General features: G+C 55.7%; 2 protein-coding genes across 3 annotated transcripts; one reads left to right on the top strand and one right to left on the bottom strand.

Annotated features, from left to right (window-relative positions):
• Positions 1 to 576: 576 nt before the first annotated feature.
• MIEN1 (migration and invasion enhancer 1) lies at positions 577 to 1,893 on the bottom strand. The gene is made up of 4 exons (XM_030840101.2): positions 1,755 to 1,893; positions 1,554 to 1,651; positions 1,114 to 1,190; positions 577 to 1,026 (listed from the first exon to the last, which is right to left on the bottom strand). Exons 1-4 carry the CDS (start codon positions 1,841 to 1,843, stop codon positions 943 to 945), a joined length of 348 nt encoding a protein of 115 aa, XP_030695961.1. The 5' UTR covers positions 1,844 to 1,893; the 3' UTR covers positions 577 to 942.
• A 5,408-nt stretch (positions 1,894 to 7,301) lies between these two features.
• On the top strand, positions 7,302 to 16,153 carry GRB7 (growth factor receptor bound protein 7). Of its 2 annotated transcripts, XM_060290462.2 has the most exons (15): positions 7,302 to 7,471; positions 11,580 to 11,730; positions 11,845 to 11,998; positions 12,182 to 12,338; positions 12,465 to 12,586; positions 12,679 to 12,756; positions 13,114 to 13,251; positions 13,589 to 13,699; positions 13,895 to 13,993; positions 14,292 to 14,372; positions 14,485 to 14,601; positions 14,767 to 14,827; positions 14,954 to 15,041; positions 15,146 to 15,239; positions 15,461 to 16,153. In XM_060290462.2, the coding sequence occupies exons 1-15, from the start codon at positions 7,408 to 7,410 to the stop codon at positions 15,605 to 15,607; spliced, it is 1,662 nt and encodes a 553-aa protein (XP_060146445.1). In that variant the 5' UTR covers positions 7,302 to 7,407; the 3' UTR covers positions 15,608 to 16,153. The 2 variants fall into 2 exon arrangements, with proteins under 2 accessions (XP_060146445.1, XP_030696052.2); XM_030840192.3 differs by having other exon boundaries at positions 14,485 to 14,827.
• The last annotated feature ends 3,777 nt before the right edge of the window (positions 16,154 to 19,930 follow it).

The raw sequence follows: 19,930 nt of genomic DNA, 5'->3' as shown, positions 1-19,930 counted from the left end.
CAGTCCCTGGGGTTGCGGGAGGAATGTCCCTTCTCCATACCCACTTTCTCCATTTGCAAATATATTTTGGAAAACAGCTGGACACAAGCCTATGTCTGGGGTGGCTCTGAGCCATCCCTTTACTGCTCACCTCTTAACCTACATTCAGTTCATCTTGCCTGGAGGGACTGGCTAGGAATCTTCGGAAAGCTTGAATGAGGAGCCTACTGCCAGTTTCCTGGCTCCTGGGTTGGGGGAAAACTGGTTGGGATTCTGACCTGAGAGCCCTTTGATGACCAGATCATTCTTGCTTAGAAAAAAAGAAACTCCTAAGGCCACCCACCAGAATGGGGTAATTTCCTCCCTGTAGGTAGGGGTAGTCGGGGAAGGATGGAGGAAAGAAGAGGCAGTGCCTACTGTGTGACTCATTTTCCTTGCCTTGGCAAGGAAATCGTTGAATTAGAAGTAGCTATCCAGAAAAAACCCACCCAGACAGCACGATCACGTTGGTGGTATAAAGGTTGGGCTGGCCTCTGTCTCCCTCTCCTCCCTTCCCACAGTCCCAAATTGGACAGAAAAACACACACTAGTGGGCACTGGTGTTTGCAGTGCCACTTTATTGCCAATAGCTGACATTGCCTGGGGTTAGTGGAAAATAAATTAGAACTATGGTAGCATCTGACAGGTATGGCTAAGCTGGAGAGGGGAGCAGGTTTTTGTGGGCACTGATCCTGGGAAAGGGGTATAAGGTGGCTGTAGAAATGTCCATGGAGAGGGTCTTCTCTTTCACCCCTAAGACCGCAGAACCCTCCTGGTACCCAAAGGGGCAAAGTGGAGGCCAGGGTCTCTTAGCTACGGGGAGCTAAGTGAGGTGAAAGAGGCAGTAGGGAGCCCTCAGCAGAACCAAAGGGGTGACCAAGGCTTGGATCCCAGAAGAGAACAGGAGCCCAGAATCACATGTAGTCACAGGATGACGCAGGGAGGGCGGCTATTGGTGATCTTTTCTAGGGGTTCTCCGTTACTGGCTCTTCGGATGGCCTCAATGAGCTAGAAGGCAGAGATGTGGAATGGGATGATGCGTTCATTGTAGGGTCAGGGTGAACCAGGGGTCTTCCCAGCATGGCAAGTACTCACATCTTTCTCATAAGGAAAGCCTCCATTCTCCAGCTTGGAGAACACCAGCTGTCCGTTGATTTCGATCTCAAAGGCCCCTGGTATTAAATAAACGGATGAATGAACTGTATGCTGAGAACAGGCAAAAGTCAGGGGAGGCCCTCCACGCTCCTTAGACTTAACACAGGCTCCTCCTTCATGTCCTTCACGGGCCCCATCCGCTTCCTTTGAACTCGGCTTCCTAACTCAATAGAGGGTTCCCTCCCCTCCAACCCTACACTTCAGTCTCACCCATTTTTCCCAACAGGCTTCATCTGTAACCCCCCCTCACTCAAGTTGCATGGACATTTTACTATGTGCCAGACACTGCTGGACACTATATAAAACAGCCAGTGCCAGAGCTAGAAAGTGGTAGAGCTGGGATTTAGAACACTGACTCAGCAGGTGCTCTGCGGCCTCACCTGTGCCCCCCAGGCGCGACTCGATCTCGATGCCAGGATACTGCTCCTTCACGGCACTCGCCAGCTCCAGGTAGGTCGCCTCGAAGCCGCAGGGTTCACTAGGGAGAAGATACCTGAGGTCCGCTTGGGTTTCCGGGACGGTACCTCCGGTGGACCCACCCTCCTCCGGCCCGGATTCCCCCACTGGCCGGAGCCCCTCACCAGTACTCAACCACGATGCGGACCCCACTGCCCGGTTCGACCTCCCCGGGAGGGGGCGCTGAGGACGCCGGCCCTGTCTCCCCGCTCATTACTGCCGGCTCCCCACAGCAGCTGCTTCCGGGTGTGACGCGACGCCGCAGGCACGTGACGGGGCGGGGCCGCGCGTTACATCCGGGCGCCCCCTTCAGGCGGCTGCTGCTGCTTTGTTTTGACACTGTCACCAGCTAGAGAGCTGGGCTGCGAGGACGGGAGCAGACCAACTTTTCCTGGCCTGCGTTCTCAGCGCCCGACTTGCCCCGCACCTAGTGTCCGCTGGACTTCACGGTCTTATTTAATCTAATGACGTGTCTTAGACTGCAAAGCGCTTTCCAGTTTACGAAAGGAAGAGAAAGTGGGGCAAGCGGACCCAGGGCCTGGGGTGGGCTGATGGTATGGAGCAGTTGCCATTTCACACTAGTTGATGGCATTTTACTTTATTTTATTTTTAATTAATTATTTTGGCTGCGTCGGGTCTTCGTTGCTGCCCGCTGGCTTTCTCTAGTTGCAGCGAGCGGGGGCTACTCTTTGTTGCAGTAAGTGGGCTTCTCATTGCAGTGGCTTCTCTTGTTGCGGAGCACAGGCTGTAGGCGCGTGGGCGTCAGTAGTTGTGGCACGTGGGCGCAGTAGTTGTGGCCCAAGGACTCTAGAGCGCAGGCTCAGTAGTTGTGGCGCATGGGCTTAGCTGCTTCTCGGCAGGTGGGATCTTCCCAGACCAGGGCTCGAACCTGTGTTCCCTGCATTGGCGGGCGGATTTTTAACCACTGCACCACCAGGGAAGTCCCACTGATGGTATTTTAAACCACTCCACAGTTACACACTCAGGTGCTTCTCCTAAGCTCTAAACTGCAGGCACAGTCTGGGCAGTCGCCGCCGGCCTTCCGCCTTCTGGAACCTTAGGCTTTGATGCTTCGATTTCGCAGGCTCTATGCTGCCATCGCATGCATCCAGTCCCTGCACCTCCCCGTCTCATCCTAGCCCCGCTACAGAGCTGGTTTCTTTATTCCCGTCTTGTAACTCTAGAAATGGAGGCTGTCTCCCTGCCTCTACTCTCCTTGGAGTCTCACCATAATATCCTCACATTCATTTTTAAACAATTCGATGACTTATAGAGTTGTGCAGCCATCGTTGCACATTTCCACCAACATGAAAAAGTCCCACCTGTGTACTTGCAGTCAATCCAGCGCCCGGCTCCAGCCCTAAGCCACCACTGATCTGATTTCTGTCTATAAACTTGCCTCTTCTGGATATTCTTATACATGAACTAATATGCAGTCTTTTGCTTCTGACTTCTTCCACTCCGTTTAAAGTTTTTGAGGTTCATCCATGCTGTAGCATGTACCAGTAGTCTGTTCCTTTCAGTGCTGAGTAATATCCCAATGCATGGATGTACTGTTTTATTTATCTGTTCAATACCAGTTGATGGACATTTTGAGTTTCCAGTTTGGGGCTGTCTTGAGTAATGCTGCTATGAATGTTCATGTAAGTGTCTTTGTATGTGCACGTGTCTTTACTTGGGTAGATTCCTACGAGTAGACTTGCTAGGTTGTATGGAAAGTTTATGTTTATCTTAAGCAATGGTCAAACTGTTTTTCAAAGTGGCTGCACCATTTTACATTCCTACCAGCAATATATGACAATTTGTTTCCTCATATCCTTGTCAAGACTTGTTGTCTGTCTCTTTCGTTATAGCCATCCTGACGGGAGTGAGGTGGTTTTAATTTGCATCGCTCTAATAATTAATGATCTTGAGCACCTTTTCATGTGCTTATTAGCCACTCATATATCTTATTTGGAAAAACACTTATTCAAATCTTTTTTTTTTTTTTTTGTGGTACGCGGGCCTCTCACTGTTGTGGCCTCTCCCGTTGCGGAGCACAGGCTCCGGACGCGCAGGCTCGGCGACCATGGCTCACGGGCCCAGCTGCTCCGCGGCATGTGGGATCTTCCCGGACCGGGGCACGAACCCGTGTCCCCTGCATCGGCAGGCGGACTCTCAACCACTGCGCCACCGGGGAAGCCCTATATGTGGATTTTTAAAAGTACGTTATACAGTACTACATGATCCAAGGTTGATTGAATCTGTAGATGGAAACTGGATAGGGAGGGCTGGCTGTAAAGTTATACTCAGATTTTCAACTGCTCAGGGGTCGTCGGTGCCCCTAACCCCTGTATTGTTCAGGGGTCAACCCTATTCTGGATACAAAGTCCCTAATCAAACATACGATTTGCAATTATTTTCCTCCAGTCTTCCACAGGTTTGTTTTTTTTTTCTTTTTTTAAAAATTTTCTTAATGATGTCTTTTGAAGTGCACAATTTAAAAATTTTGGTAAAGTATAATTTATAAATTTTTTCTTTTGTCATTTGTGCTTTTGCTGTTGCATCTGAGATCTCTGCCTAACACAAGGTAGGAAGATTTTCCTGCATAATTTCTTCTAGAAGTTTTATAGTTTTAGCTCTTACATTTAGGTCTATGGCCTATTTTGAGTTAGTATTTGTACATCGTATAAAGGAAGGATCTAAACACATCTTTTGGCATGTGGATATTCAGTTGTCCCAGAACCATTTATCAAAAAGACTATCCTTTTCCCCATTGAATTGTCTTGGCACCTTTGTCAAAAATCAATTGACCAGCGCTTCCCTGGTGGTGCAGTGGTTAAGAGTCCGCCTGCCGATGCCAGGGACACGGGTTCGTGCCCCGGTCTGGGAAGATCCCACATGCCGCGGAGCAGCTGGGCCCGTGAGCCATGGCCCCTGAGCCTGCGCGTCCGGAGTCTGTGCTCCGCAAGGGAGAGGCCAGAACAGTGAGAGGCCCGCTTACCACAAAAAAAAAAAAAAAAAAAAAATCAATTGACCAGGGACTTCCCTGGTGGTCCCGTGGTTAAGAAGCCACCTTCCAAACCACGGGACTTGGGTTCGATCCCTGGTCGGGAAACTAACATCCCACGTGCTGCAGGGCAACTGAGCCTGCGCGCCACAACTAGAGAGAAGCCCATGCTCTGCCAGGAAGAGCACGCGTGCCGCAACTAAGACCCAACGCAGGCAAAAATAAATAAATAAATAAATAAAGAGTTGATATTAAGAAAAAAAAATCAATTGACCAGAAATGTAAGGGGTTTTATTTGGACTCTTGATTCTGTTCTACTGATCTATAAATCTATTCCTTTTTGTTTCTTTTGTTATTTAAGAAATTCAGATATAATTTATACACAGTAATACACATCCTCTTGAGTGTACAGTTCTGTGAGTCCTGTTGTACGTCCACCCGAGATATACACATCTCCATTACCTCCTCATAAGCTCCTCTGCTGTCAACCCCTCTCCCTCCTCCCCAACTCCAGATCTGCTTTCTGTCCTTAGCATTCTGCCCCCTCCAGAAAGTCATATAAATGGAATCCTATAGCCCTCAGCCCTCCAAGTCTGAGTTGGCTTCCCTCTCCAACCTATCCTTCAACATCCAGAGTGATTTTTCCAAAATATAAATCTGCCTGCTCCTCTGTGCCTCTACTTCAGCCCAGATGGACCCTGCAGGGTCTGGCCTCTGCCCATAGTTCCTGCTGGTCTGGACAGACAGGATAGATGGCTCGTAAACCCGGTTTACAGAACAACCACCCAAGGGCTTGTCAGTACCACACATTCCTGGGTCTTGGCCCCAGAGACTGAGATTCAGTAGTTGGGGAGGGGCCCAGGGATCTGTTTTTTTATACAAGCCTAGGGAGATTTGGAGGCCGTGGTCACAGGCCACGCTTTGAGAAACAGAGCTGAGTACAAAGCCTTTCCCCACACCTTCCACACCTGCTCAGCTGCACCTGTGTGACCTCCTCTCCTTCCTTCTCCACCCCACTCTGCCTACGCATGCTCTGTCCCGTTTAGTCAAGGGCTTTGACGTTTGTTCCATCATCATGAAAGGTGCCCCCCCCCCCACTTCCCATCCACCAATCCAAATCTCTCTGCCCCATACAACTTCCCCTCTGCTCAACTGTCACTTCTACAGAGAAGTCTTCCCTAACTCCCTGGGTAAGCCATTCTCCCAGCATAGTTGTCTCCTGTCATTTCTTTCTTTCTTTTTTTTAAGTTAATTAATTAATTTATTTTTGGCTGCGTTGGGTCTTTGTTGCTGCGAATGGGCTTTCTCTAATTGCGGCGAGCAGGGGCTACTCTTTGCTGCTGTGCGTGGGGTTCTCATTGCAGTGGTTTCTCTTGTTGCGGAGCACAGGCTCTACGTGCACAGGCTTCAGTAGTCGTGGCTCGTGGGCTCTAGAGCGCAGGCTCAGTAGTTGTGGCTCGCGGGCTCTAGAGTGCAGGCTCAGTAGTTGTGGCGCACGGGCTTAGTTGCTCCGCGGCATGGGGGATCTTCCCGGACCAGGGCTCGAACCCATGTCTCCTGCATTGGAAGGCGGATTCTTAACGACTGTGCCACCAGGGAAGCCCTCTCCTGTCATTTCTTATTATTTGTGTGATTCTTTGATTAACACCAGTCTCCCTGATTGGGCTGCATGAAGATAAGGGTGGGGTCTGTTTTGTTGCTCATTGTATCCCCAGTGCTAAGCATGGGGTTGGCATATACTAGGTACTTAACAAATATTAGTTGAGTGGATGAAGGAATGATTGAGTGAGTTGTCTACTATGTTTTGCACAAGCTGTCTAGTGGCCCGGGTGACCCTGCCCCCTCCCCCACATCTTTGCTTAGTCCGCTCGTACTGGTTTTTCCAAGGAAAACACAGTTTGGAGAAAGTTGAGCCTGGAGCCACTCCTTCTTGGTCCCCCAGGGCAGACCTCTTATCACCCCTATGAATTGTTGGTTAACCCACTGTCACCCACTTGGGCTGGAAGGCGGCTGCTGCCTTTGATCTCAGCCTTCCAGGCCCTCTCTCCACCCTTGAGTTTGCCTAGTGCAGAAGGAGAGCGCTAAGGGGAGTCCCCTGGCACCTGGCCAGACCTTTCCCCAAATCACTCCTCCTGCTATGAGACCTTGCCTAACCCCTTCGATTTTAGAAGGGGAAGCTGAGACCCTGGACTTTGCTTAGAAGGGAAGATATATGCTGGGTGCCTCTGAGGGGCCAGGGTGCAGTCTGGGTGGCCAGACTGTGGCTGGAGGTCAAGGGGCAGGCCATGTTGCTGGACTCCCTCTGGCTGGCTTCCCTCTTTCACAGAGTGCCCTTTGCTCCAGGGGGGTAGGACCCTGAGCAGCAGACAGGCCCCCTAAATTGGCCAATGAACAGACCAGGTCTGGGGAGGGGCATGGGGAAGAGTGGGCTGGGCCATTTTCCCTGACTTTCCAGGCCCCAGCCTCTCCCTCCCAGGTCATGAGGATACTAGATCTTCGCTCTCGAGGCAGTTCAGTTCGACTGTCTCTCCCCTGGCACCTGCTAAGAAGGACAAAAACAATCCCAGCCAGCGTAGAGTGTCAGGGAGTCCCCGCCCCTCCTCCTGTGCTTCCTCCTCCCCTGCCCCTCCTTCAGGCCCCGCCCCCACCTGCCCAGGATAATTTGTTTCCTTGGGCCAGGAGCCTGGACAACAGAGCTCAGCCTGCCCCCACTTCTGCGTCCAGTCAGGACACCCTCATGCCACCCGTAGAGAAGAGGGAGCAGATTTGAAGTCAAGTCCAGGCATCTGATGTTCCTAGATAGAGCCGGACTTCGAACGCTGTGTCCTGCTACTCCTGCTGGGGCTTCTCCAGGTAAGGGGACCGAGATCGGTCCCAGACGACAACCTGCTCCCACCCCGCCCCCGCACCAGGGCCCCAGGCTGTGCCAGTCTCAGGGCCAGGAGCTGGCTGGCCGGATGCCCAGGTGGACAGGACGGGCGGCCGCCTGGCTCCCCCTCCCCTTCCCCCCTCAGTGATGTCAGGCCAAGGGCGGGGACAGGAGGGGGACAGGTAATTAAGGGCTTGGAGTCTCCCTCCCTAAACCGGTGGCCCCAGCCAGGTGTACCAACACCCAGGGTCCAGGTAAGGACCAGAGCGGGCATTTCATCTTGGGGTCGGGGAGCACCGGCAGATGCAGGATCAATAAGGAAAAAGATCTGGCCTCCTGCTGTGTTGCTCTAGCGGCCTCGCTTTCTCTTTCTCTCCAGTCTCCCATGCCGCCCCCTCCTCACCGTCTACCCCCAGTCTCTCCCTATGCTCACTTCCCGTTCTGCCTGGTCCTTCGTCCTTCTCCGCATCTCCCCCTCCCTAACCTCCCCTACCCCAGACACACTCAGGAACCAGCTGATGGGGTCGGGGAAGCAAGATACCCCGTGGAGACGTGGCTTTCCCGCTGAAACTAGCCCTTCCCCACATTCCCAGAGAGCTAGGAGAGGAGTCCGAATACCGAGGGAGCTGCCCCAAGTCTCTCCCTAGCTCAGTCTGACTTGACCCCAGTTTGAGTTCCCCCAAGTCTTTATTAAAGACAGACGTCTCCGCGGGGGCAGCGGGGCACCCACCAATTTGGAGGGCAGTAAAGGAGAGGGATTCTCTTAATTGCTAGAGCTCCGTCTCTCTGGATTGTATCCTGACTCAGGAACACAGGGTCCTGCCCTCGGGTGGGAAGGTGGGGGTGGGGCAGGCCCGGGGGACGTGGGGTGGTCTCTTCTGGCTTCAGAAAGAAGTGGTCTCGGCAGGCTGGAGGGCTAGATGTTGGGGGATCTGCAGCTCGGGGGGGCCTGGGAAGAGTGTGTGTGCGTGCGGGGTTGGGGAGGGCTGCCTCGTCTGTCTGAATAGGCTGAGGAAAGACCCGGTCCGAGTCTGGGTCTCCCTGGCACGTTGGGGATGGAGAATGCACCTGCCCGCCATTGTCAGGCCTTGCAACCCCACTGCCCCTCAAAAATGCCCCCTCTTGGTCTGCCTGTCCTGGACTCTGCTCTCCCCTCTCCCCCTGATATCCTGCTGGGGAGGCCCCCCGTGAAGGCTAGCAGCCTGTAATGATTAACTCCACAGACACTCCAGCATTCTTCCCAAATTAAACTTTAAAAGAGCTGCCCCCCGGACTCCCATTGGGCGTTTTTTCCCTAGCTAGGGAGTGGGCGGGGCCTCAGGGTCCGTGGCCCTCCCCCCAGCTCCGGGTCATCTAGGGGTTTCCCGCCTCCTCACCTGGGCCCTCACCCTAAGGGCTCCCCCACGGGTAGAGCCTTTCCCCCCCACACACACTAAAACCCGATGGGGGCGGGGCGTGGGGTCCTGGGCCAGGCCGGGGCCTTCCCGCCACCTCCCGGCGCTTCCAGCCCCTCCCCCTCCCCTGGGAGGTACCGAAGGTGGCCTTGTTTTCTACGGGCCTCTTACTGGGCCCTGCCACCCGCCCTCGGGGCCAGCCAGGTGGGGCAGGATTCTGGAAGTAAACAAGGAGGCTGAAGGCCTGGAGGACGGGAAGGAGGGTGGGGCCGGAGCCGCCGGGGCCGGAGAGGCTGCTGGGGAAGCCAGCGCTGGGATTCGCAGTAATGAGGGGACAGATTGATTTGGGGGGTCGATTTCTTCAATATAACCTTCCCAGGGCCCCAGTTTGAAAGCTTCAGCTCTCTTGGCGATGGGGGTGGAGGCTGCCCAAGCCGGGCAGCTAGGACCCCGTTTCTGCTCCCTTTTCTCTTTGGTCCCCACTGCCCCATGCCTGTCTTGCCTTAGAAGGGTCTGGAGAGCAGGGTGGAGGAATCTGAAGGCTAAACCCATCCTGAGTCAGCCTTCCTGCCCACAGAGGCCAGACTCTAGTCTGACTTAAATCTACCCTCTTCCCTTCCAAATGCTGCCCAGATTCCTCTTCCCTCTGGGATGGGGGAGGACCCAGTCCTCTGGGCCCCAGACCACCGCACTGTTGGTCTCTGGCTTCCCGGTGGAGGTAGCCCCTGCAGCCCCTCCCCTAGTCCTCCTCGGAACGAAGTCACCAGGGCTGGCTGCCAGAGGTTAGACGGGTGCGAGTGGAGTGTTGATGTGCCGGTGTCTCTGGATGTTCGATGGTGGGTGTGTCTTCCCCTTCCCGGCAGGACCCCCCTGGCTCGCTCTCTCCTGGCCTTCCCCTGTCTGCCTGTCTGTGTCTGTCCTCTTGTGTGTCTTGACTTTCTACTCCTGTTCCTGAGTACACGTCTGGCCAGGACAGCCAGGAGAGTGTATTAATTAGAAGGACCCTCATCCCCCAGGGGTGATGAGGATGAGCCCCATGGGCCAGCTGAGTCCTGGGTGCTAAGGGTGGGCAGCAGCAGCAGAATGAAAGTCTTGAGGGCCCCAGACAGGAGAGGGAGCACTGCATGTTTCTTTGGGTTACTTTGGGTGCACTAGGGGCACCCCTGAGAGGTCAGCTCCACTCCAGATGGGCTTCTGAATCCAGGCCAGGCCTTTCTTCTCTTCCTCCTGGGTGAGGGGGCTCCTGGGCTGGGTGGTGGCTACTGGGGCCCATTGCAGGTGCCACCTGTGCTGGAAGAGTCGGAGCTAGGCCAAGGGTGGGAGGAGGAGATGATGTCAGAGGAGCCTCAGCGCCCCCCTCCCCACATCCTCCTCCTCCCCCGTCCTGTTCCCGGCCCCTCCCCCATTCCTCCCAGGCCAGTAGGTTGGGGGGGGAGTGGAGGGGGTGGGTAGAGGCAGGGTTGTTTGTTTCTCCTAAGCCAGGAAGTTGTGCAGATGAGTCAAGGTTGAATGGAGAGCCCCAGGCAGTGCTGTCCCACCCCACCCTGACTCACCTGTCCCCCAGATCTCCTAAATGCCCTCACTTAAGGGTTGGGGACCTGCCTCATCCTGGGGGGGCGGGGGTCAATCCCAGGTACCTTAGGCACCGAACAGCACCGGCCCAGTGTCTGGAGAGCAAGTAGGGGGCTGAACTGTGAGTCTTCCCAGGTCCTCCCAGGTCTCAGCCCAGCCAAAAGTGTCTTGGTTCCTGTGGGGGAGGGGCCTGCAATGCCTCTACCCGCTAGTGGGCACCTTTGCCTCGTCTCTTCTCTCCTTACTCGTCCTGGATGCCTGTGGGTGATAAGACAGGGTAAGACCCTGGCCTTGCCTGGGGTGGCCGGGCATCTTCAGACCAGTGGGTGGATAAGACAGGTGCACAGTAATTGGCGCAGAGGCCCCAGCACAGTGTGGAGAGGGAGCCCTTCAGTCTGAATGTGGAAAATCCAGGAAGGCTTCTCAGAGGAAGTGGCTCGGCATTGAGGCCTTAAGAAATTTAGGCAGGAGGAGGAGCCTGGGGAAGGCACACAAGGTTTGGGGGCTGCTAGGGCGAGGGCCCCCAGGCTAGCTTCCTCCCTCCCACAGCAGCTGAGCCCGCCTCCTGCCCTCCTGGCTCCTGTCCTTCCGCACCTCCTTCTCCCCTTCTGTGCATCACTCCGCACTTGGGAAGGCGTTGCCACAACAGGCTCTGACAGCAAAGCGCTGGAAAAACCTGGGGCAGAGCCCAGAGGAGTGAATGCCCCACGTTCAGAAAGGGTGACACCGACACGCTGAGCCCCAGACCGTCCGTGCGTCATGGAGTCTGTTGCTGCTGCCTGTCTTGTGGTGGGGGACCCTCACAGCTCTTCCCCTGGACAACCTGGGCCTAAGGAAGAGCACTGGACTTGGAGCCCAAACACCGGGTTCCACTCCCTGGCTCACCTGTGATGGGGCAACGATGCTTCCTTCTCAGGAACTCAGTGTCCCCTGTGTTAAAATGGGCACAATCTACCCTTCCTCAAAGGCTCCAGGGAATGCCAGTTAGGGGGGAGCAAGGAGGTGCTGTGTAAACTCTGGGGGCACCTTGACAGCAGGGTGAAGTCAGGAGGTCTGGGTCCTCTTGGCCCCTCTCCCCAGGACAAGGGCACAGGAGCAGCTGTGTCAGCCCCCTCTTCTCCCTCAGATGTCATGGAGCTGGGTCTGTCTCCACCTCATCTCAGCAGCTCCCCAGAAGACCTGGCCCCCGGGACCCCTCCTGGGACTCCCCCACCTCCCGATGTTCCTCTGTCTGGGGAGGTGAAGAGGTCCCAGCCTCTGCCCATTCCGACCAGCAGGTAAAATGGGGTGACGGCTGAGGGGGGCCAGGGGGGAGTGGTCAGCGCTGGGGTAATGCACAGAAGCTTGCAGTCAACTCCTCACTCCCCCCTCCTTCCCCCCACACCGCCCAGGAAACTTCTTCGACAGGAGGAGCTGCGGTCAACCTCTCTACCCTCCATCCCCAACCCCTTCCCCGAGCTCTGCAGTCCTCCTTCACAGACCCCCATTCTTGGGGGGCCCTCCAGTGCAAGGGGGCTGCTCCCTCGAGACACCAGCTGCCCCCATGTGAGTTGTCCTGGGAAAAAGAAGGCAGGGAGCGTGGGGTGCTATGGGACAGGGCTGGACACAGTGCTGCCCCGGAGGAGGTGGGGGGATTTGGTCAGGGATCCCTGAGGGTAGAGCAGACGGGGGACGGGAGAGAACCATCCTTTGCCCTTCCCCGAGTCTTCTGCCATTCCTGGGGCACAGGTCATAAAGGTGTACAGTGAAGATGGGGCCTGCCGGTCAGTGGAGGTGGCAGCGGGCGCCACGGCTCGCTACGTGTGTGAGATGCTGGTGCAGCGATCTCATGCCTTGAGTGACGAGAACTGGGGGCTGGTGGAGGGCCACCCCCACCTAGCACTGGGTGAGTTGGGGTGCAGGGGGCTGCCTGGCCTGGGAGTCAATGCTTCACACCTTGGGCTAGGCCGGTGGCCCATCCGGGAGGCCTCGTTGGTCTCCACTGACCCCTGCTCTTTGCCCTTGACCCTAGAGCGGGTCTTGGAGGACCATGAATCGGTGGCGGAAGTGCAGGCTGCCTGGCCCATCGGCGGAGACAGCCGCTTTCTCTTCCGGAAGAACTTTGCCAAGTACGAGCTGTTCAAGAACACCCCAGTGAGTGTGTGTGTGTGGGGTCTGGGCACTGGGACACCCCAATCCCCACCCTGGACCCTCAGTCCCTGACTCCTGGCTCCTTTTTCCCCCAGCACTCCCTGTTCCCAGAAAAGATGGTCTCCAGCTGTCTGGACGCACACACGGGCATATCCCACGAAGACCTCATCCAGGTGAGGGGACACCCCCATTTCACGGCATGTCCATGACTCCGCAGGAATGCCCAGTGCTTCTTGGCCCTTAAGCCTGTGCCTTCCGTCTTTGGGGTGGAAAACCCAGCGCAGCCCTAAGTGACCGTGGACAAGTCACTTTCTCTGCCTGACCATCAGTTTCTTTGTTAAATGAAGACAATAAATGCATGTGAAGCACCTCCTGCCATAAAGGAAGGGCCTGGGAAGCCCTGTGTGTGTGTGTGTGTGTGTGTGTGTCTGTGTGTGTGTGTGTCTGTGTCTGTGTCTGTGTGTCTGTGTCTGTGTGTCTGTGTGTCTGTCCATTTCTAGGCCTCTCACCCTGCTCTCCTCTGGCCTCAGAACTTCCTGAATGCAGGCAGCTTCCCAGAGATCCAGGGCTTCCTGCAGCTCCGGGGGTCAGGACGCAAGCTTTGGAAACGCTTCTTCTGCTTCCTACGCCGGTCTGGCCTCTATTACTCCACCAAGGGCACCTCCAAGGTGAGGTCTTGAGGGTGACAGCCCCAGCCCCTCAGATACCCCATCCCTGGTCCTTCTAGGAGCTGCCCCTTCTCTGTTGGAACTCCTGGACCTTCCCCCCTCTAGGCCCTGAGACCCACAGCTGCTCTTCTTTCCCTCCCAACTTACCTGCCTCAGGAGTTAGCAGTGGGAGAGGCAGTGAACTGAGTTCAAGTCCTGGCTCTACTTCTGTGTGCTGTGTGACTTGGGGCACCTCTCTGCTCCTCTCTGGGCCTGAATTCTCCCCAGCTGGCTTAGGGGGGCAGTGGTGGGGGATGGGGTCTGCCTTTACCGAGTGTTGTTCCCTTGTGCTGTGCAGGACCCGAGGCACCTGCAGTATGTAGCGGATGTGAACGAGTCCAACGTGTACGTGGTGACCCAGGGCCGCAAGCTCTACGGCATGCCCACGGACTTTGGCTTCTGTATCAAGGTGAAGAGCCTGGCCTGGTCTGGGAGACAGCAGGAGCTTCTAAGCACCAGGATCCTACCTGGGGCTTCTAAGCTCCCTCTGGGACCCCCAGACTCCTCTCCCTGCACCCTGCCCTGCCCCACGGAGACGGGAGACGGGAGATGATCTCTGGTCCTAAAGGCAGATATAGGACCAGCCGGTTTCCTCTCCCCGCAGCCAAACAAGCTTCGAAATGGCCACAAGGGGCTTCGCATCTTCTGCAGTGAGGATGAACAGAGCCGCACCTGCTGGTTAGCCGCCTTCCGCCTCTTCAAGGTGAGGTCCTGGCACTGGCTTGGGGGGCTGGCCCAGCCCTGGGGATCCCTGGGGTGAGGGAGGAGTTATAGCTCTGCCCTCAGGAAGGCTCCAGAATGAGGGGGCATCACAACCTTGCTCTCTCAGAATCCTTGGTCCAAGGCTGGAGTCTCAGCTCTGGCTTCAGGAAAGGCCCTTATCCAGGGGCAGAGATGTAGCCCTGCTCTTGGGGAGCTCTGGTCTGGGTAGGGGGCGGTGCCACCGCCCAGCTCCCAGCACCTGCTTGACCTCCGGCCTTTTTTCTCTCTCCACCTCCCAGTATGGGGTGCAGCTGTATAAGAATTATCAGCAGGCACTGTGCCGCCACCTGCGCCCACCCTGTGTGGGTTCCCCGCCCTTGGTGAGTGTGCCCAGAGGTGTTAGTGTGGGGAGACGGGGGAGGCACCCAGGCCCCGTGCCGGGGATACTTGGGTCCTGCTTTGACCCATCCCCCCACCCTGTCCAATCTGCAGAGGAGTGTCTCAGACAACACCCTGGTGGCCATGGACTTCTCTGGCCACGCCGGGCGTGTCATCGAGAACCCCCGGGAAGCTCTGAGTGCCGCCTTGGAGGAGGCCCAGGCCTGGAGGGTTTGTTCTGGGGACCTATTCTCCACATGGGTTTCCATGGAGTGGGAAGAGGAAAGCGAGGGGAGAGGGGAGGCCCCCAGCTGCGGAAAGAGGCTCTGTATTCTTCAGGGGCTGGTAATACCCCAGCCACGCCCTGACCCCCCGTGTCCCTCACTTGCTCTGCAGAAGAAGACAAACCACCGACTAAGCCTGCCCACCCCGAGCTCCGGCACGAGCCTCAGTGCAGGTGGGTGAGGGCCCGCCGTCCCCAGGAGTGGGGACTGCCATGGCTTCTCTGCGCGTTCCTCACGGGGGGGTTAGAACGAGGGTCCCCGCCCTGGAGTGACCGCCCCTCTGCCTCTCCTCACCCCAGCCATCCACTGCACCCAACCCTGGTTCCACGGACGCATTTCCCGCGAGGAGAGCCAGCGGCTCATCGGGCAGCAGGGCCTGGTAGACGGGTAAGGGGCAGGGCTGGGCAGGGCAGCAGCGCCGGGGACAAGAGAGACGTGGGTCAAGGTGGCAGCCGTGTGTCCTCGGGTAATGTTGCCCTGTCTCCTGGCAGCGTGTTCCTCGTGCGAGAGAGCCAGCGGAACCCGCAGGGCTTTGTCCTCTCGCTGTGCCATGTGCAGAAAGTCAAACATTACCTCATCATGCCGGTGAGTAGTCCCAGGTTTCTGCTGCAGTGGAGATGCAGGAGTCCCAGCAACCTGCCCTCCTCGCCAGGCCCCCTCCCCACGCTGGCCCCCAGTGTGCCTGGGGTCTCCCGCTCTTTCCTTCCTCCTGCTCAAGCTGTGGGGACCTCAGCCCTGACCCAGGAGGGAGCTCATTCGGCCCCGGGCCCCTCCCTGACCTCCCATCCCCTATGGCCACACCCCAGAGCGAAGAGGAGGGGCGCCTGTACTTCAGCATGGACGAGGGCCAGACTCGCTTCACCGACCTGCTGCAGCTTGTGGAATTCCACCAGCTGAACCGCGGCATCCTGCCCTGCTTGCTGCGCCACTGCTGCACCCGCGTGGCCCTCTGACCACCACACAGGCAGGCCTGCGTCTCAGCCCACTCTGCGCTGCTCCTAGGGTGGACGCGGAGGGGGCAGGAAGTGGGGCCAGGGTCATCATGAATGGCTGGGGGCTCCCCCACCCCGGTTTCCTCCTCTGCTCCTGGCCTCCCTCAGGCCGAAAGTGCTCCCCGCCTGGTCCACCTTAACTTCTCCTTAAGGGAAGGCACTTGGGTGGGCATCTCCCCTTCGTGGCGCTGCTCTGGGGCAGGGCATTATGGGAGAAATGGGGACAGCCCCGGTGGTCTTTTGTTTGTTTGTTTGTTTGTGGGTTTTTTTGCGGTTATGCGGGCCTCTCACTGTTGTGGCCTCTCCCATTGCGGAGCACAGGCTCCGAACACGCAGGCTCAGAGGCCATGGCTCATGTGGGATCTTCCCGGACTGGGGCACGAACCCGTGTCCCCTGCATCGGCAGGCGGACTCTCAACCACTGCGCCACCAGGGAAGCCCAGCCCCGGTGGTCTTTACACTCCACACTTTGTACAGACTGAGAGGCCAGTTGATCTCTGTTTTATACTAGTGACAATAAAGATTATTTTTTGGTACTCACAGGCGTGAGTTCTGTCTGGCAAGGCACGGTTAGGTGGAGTAGAGAGGAGGGGTGGGCACCCGTCAAGGCCTTGAGAATGTGTCGGATGGATCGAGGCCACATGCTGGCCAAGCCTGGATGTTTCTTTTTTTTTTTGTATATCCCATCTCCCCACTAATCCCCCAGTCATTTCTTAGAAACCTGGATGTTTCTTGAGGTCCTCTTTTGGTCATCTGAGAGTTTCCAGTGCCCAACATGGAGCCTGGCCCATAGTGGGTGCCCAAGGATTGCTTGTTAAATGAATGAATGGACAGGGGACTGTCATCCAGGTGAGGTTTCCTGACAGGACCTAAAGCTATGGAGGTCACTCTGACAGGGCCTGGGAGCTGGAGATGAGTCAGACAGCATCCGTGTCCTTGGCAAGTCCTGGGCTACCTGGCGAGATAAGGAGTCCTGAGAAACGCACGATCTACCACCACCAAGTCACACAATGGCTCTGTTACCTTACCTCCAACAGGTCCCTGTGACGCACCCCCCACCCCCCGCCCTGTCAACCCTCTCCGTCCTCCCCAACCCCAGGTCTGCTCCCTGTCCTTACAGTTGGTTCTACGCCCTCCAGAAAGTCCTATAAATGGAACCCCACAGCACTCAGCCCTGTGGGTCTGGCTTCTCTCTCCAGTCTGTCCTTCAGCATCCAGAGTGATCTTTCCAGAATATCACTCCGCCTGTTCCCCCGTGCCTCCACTTCAGCCCCGATGCACCCTGCAGGGTCTGGCCTCTGCCCACTGCCCATACCAGCCCATGTTTTTGTCGAAGAGCTTTATAGTTTCAGCTCTTACATGATGGGGGAGCTTTATAAGAAAGGTATCAGACTGGTAACACCTGAACTCCTGCTCAATCTTCAGATCGCAGAGATAGACCCTCCCTCCACACGTGTGAACCTCAACGGGTCATTATTTTTGCCAAGAAATCAAGCTCCCTGAATCCAATGACTAGTTTAGTTTATCGGAAATAAAAGGAACAGAGGAACATGTGAAATGACACATGGGGATACAATTACCAAAATCCAGATTGGGGAACTACAGAACAGATAACCCAGTTTCTTCTTCAACAACAAAAAATTACAAGAGAAAAGACGGGGTTTCAAGAAATTTAGACATCTATCAAGCAGATGTAATGTGTTGACCTATTTGATTCAAATCCAAACTAGAGAACTGGAAGAAGCATTTATGAGCAATTGGGGGAAATTTGAACTCTGATGAGATATTTGGTAATATTAAGGAACTATGGTTCACTTTTTAAGGGGTGATAGTGGTATTGTGGTTTTTTTTTTTTTAAGTCTATACGTTTAAGAGATTCATTCTGAAGTATTGATGGGTGAAATGATGTCTCAGCTTTGTTTTTTAAATAACCCAGAGGTTAGGGGAGAGAGTGAGTATAGTCATAGGTTGACCATGAGTTGACATTGAAGCCGGGTAATTATTCTTTAATTTTGTATAAGCTTGAAAATCTAGAATAATTTAAAAAAAAATTAATGTAGGATCTCTCCCCAAATCTTTGAGATTGGCTGGGCACGAGGTGGTGGGATCCCATTTTGCAGGTGAGGAAACTGACTCCTCGTCGAGGAGAACTGCCCCAAATCAGTGGGAGAGCCAGGTCTGGCCCGTTCCCCTGCCCCTGCCAGGCTGACTTCCAGGTGGAATTCCCAAGTGGCCTGTAGAGGGGTCCTCCCCTGGAGAGCCCCCTCCCTTCTCTGCAGCCCTCTGGCTGATGGGAGGTGTTGTCCTGAGGTGACCTTGAGAAGGACCAACCTCTACAGCCAGCCCTCGGGCCAGGCTTGGCAGCTCCAGCAGCCACTCGTGACCGAAGCATCCCCAACCCTGGCTAATCCCAGGCTGGGGAGCCAGGCCTGTCAGACAGAGGTGGGCAGAAAGGCCTCATCCATCCTCAGCCTGGAACCTTCCGGGGTTTACCCTGAAGAACTTACTGCAGCCCAGGTGTGAGAGGGGTGCAGATTTTGTTTCTTTTTTAGCAGGGTTTAAGGAGGCAGGGACCAGTGCAACCTGCTGCCTGCCACCTGCTACCTGCCACGGTTCCCAGAACCATCCTACCAGTGGCTGCCCCTCGGGCTCGAGCTGGCTGGTACTGGCTGTGTGCTGGCCATGGATGCCCAGGGCCACTTCCGAAGCATGGGTGCAAAGGGTCCAGGCCGGGGTGAGAGTAAAGGGGTTACAATGAGTCACCTCTTAAGCATGTCCAGGGATTTAGGCTGCATAAAAACAGGACACAGGACTTCCCTGGTGGCGCGGTGGTTAAGAATCCGCCTGCCAATGCAGGGGACACGGATTCGATCCCTGGTCTGGGAAGATCCTACATGCCACGAAGCAACTAAGTCCGTGTGCCACAACTACTGAGCCTGCGCTCTAGAGCCCTCGAGCCACAACTACTGAAGCCCGCATGCCTAGAGTCTGTGCTCCGCGACAAGAGAAGCCACTGCAACTAGAAGCCCGCGCACCACAATGAAGAGTAGCCCCCACTCACTGCAACTAGACAAAGCCCAGTGCAGCAATGAAGACCCAGCACAGCCAAAAAATAAATAAATGTTAAAAAAAAAAAAGCTCTATTTAAAAACAAACAAACAAAAAACAGGACACAGTGTCCCCTCACAGCCTAAGACACAGGGCAGGAGACAAAGCCCTTCTATGTCAATCAGCTAATTGGAGGATGTGAGACAGAGATCATTCCCATTTTATAAATGGGAAACTGAGGTTCAAAGAGAGTCCCCCCCGAGGTCATAGATGCAGTTAGGGACAGAGGTCAGACTCACCCCATCTTGCGAGTGGTGAACACAGTCCTTCCTTGCCCTGTCCTTTTTCTCTGCCCCCTTCCTTCTCAGGGCCACCATGAGGGACCTGGACTGCTGGGGGCCTTTCGAGGCAGCAGCTGGCTCAGCCCTGAGCTGGATACTGGAAATCGGCAGCTGGACATCCTTGGTGAGTGGCTGAGACTGCTGGCTTCCTGGAGGAGAGGCAGCAGTTGAGAATGCGGGAGACAAGGGCCCCTCAGCTCACAGAGAGACCAGGGCAAGATTCCCCAGCTCTGAGGATGCAGCATGACCCCCAGAGGCCAGACAGCAGAAGGGACTCCCAAGGAGAGCTGCAGTGCTAGATAGCGGAGGCCTGTGGTTATGAGGACATCTGGGCTGGTGGGAGGAGGCGGGGCAGGTAGAGGCTAGTGCCTCAGATATTGTCTTTTCAATATTAAGTTATTGGGTTTGGTTATCTTAAAAAATGTCCTTGTTAAAGAACATTTCAGAAACCGGTAAAAGACTTTGGGAAAGAAAAGGAAATTCCCCATATCTCCCCCTGCTGAGGACGCAAGCATTGAGAGAGGGTGGTGCAGGGCCACACGCAGGGAGCTGGCCCTAAAAGGCCTGTAGTACGTCATGGACACCGGCTCCTGGGGCTAGTGTGGCTGCTGTGAGCCTGGCGCCAAGGCGCAGAGCTGTCCTTGGCAGCAACTGGGCCTGTAGGAGAGTGTGGCCACAGGGTTGGCCTCCCTGCCTGCTCAGGTATGGAGGGCAGGGAGGGCTGGTGCCAACTTTCTGGACTCTGGGAAAAGGTGGGCATGATTCTAGGGGAGCCCATCTCTCCTAGGATGTCCTGGGAGGGTCATCCAGACAGACAAAACTCTGGCCAGTTCATTCTCTCCCTGCTCCCCAGACATCCTGGTCAATGAAATCTATGCAGCCTCCAAGTTCATGA

This window comes from Globicephala melas, chromosome 20, assembly GCF_963455315.2.
Source record: "Globicephala melas chromosome 20, mGloMel1.2, whole genome shotgun sequence".
Classification (NCBI taxonomy): domain Eukaryota; kingdom Metazoa; phylum Chordata; class Mammalia; order Artiodactyla; family Delphinidae; genus Globicephala; species Globicephala melas.
This window is presented reverse-complemented; position numbering and strand designations above follow the sequence as displayed.

Excerpts from the sequence above, each read along its gene's own strand:
- MIEN1 (XM_030840101.2), bottom strand. The coding sequence starts at position 1,843 with ATGAGCGGGGAGACAGGGCCGGCGTCCTCAGCGCCCCCTCCCGGGGAG. Across the intron at positions 1,652-1,754 it reads CGCATCGTGGTTGAGTACTG|TGAACCCTGCGGCTTCGAGG; the intron begins GTGAGGGGCTCC and ends TCTTCTCCCTAG. Across the intron at positions 1,191-1,553 it reads GTCGCGCCTGGGGGGCACAG|GGGCCTTTGAGATCGAAATC; the intron begins GTGAGGCCGCAG and ends ATTTAATACCAG.
- GRB7 (XM_030840192.3), top strand. The coding sequence starts at position 7,408 with ATGTTCCTAGATAGAGCCGGACTTCGAACGCTGTGTCCTGCTACTCCT. Across the intron at positions 12,339-12,464 it reads CCACCCCCACCTAGCACTGG|AGCGGGTCTTGGAGGACCAT; the intron begins GTGAGTTGGGGT and ends CCTTGACCCTAG. Across the intron at positions 13,700-13,894 it reads ACTTTGGCTTCTGTATCAAG|CCAAACAAGCTTCGAAATGG; the intron begins GTGAAGAGCCTG and ends CTCTCCCCGCAG.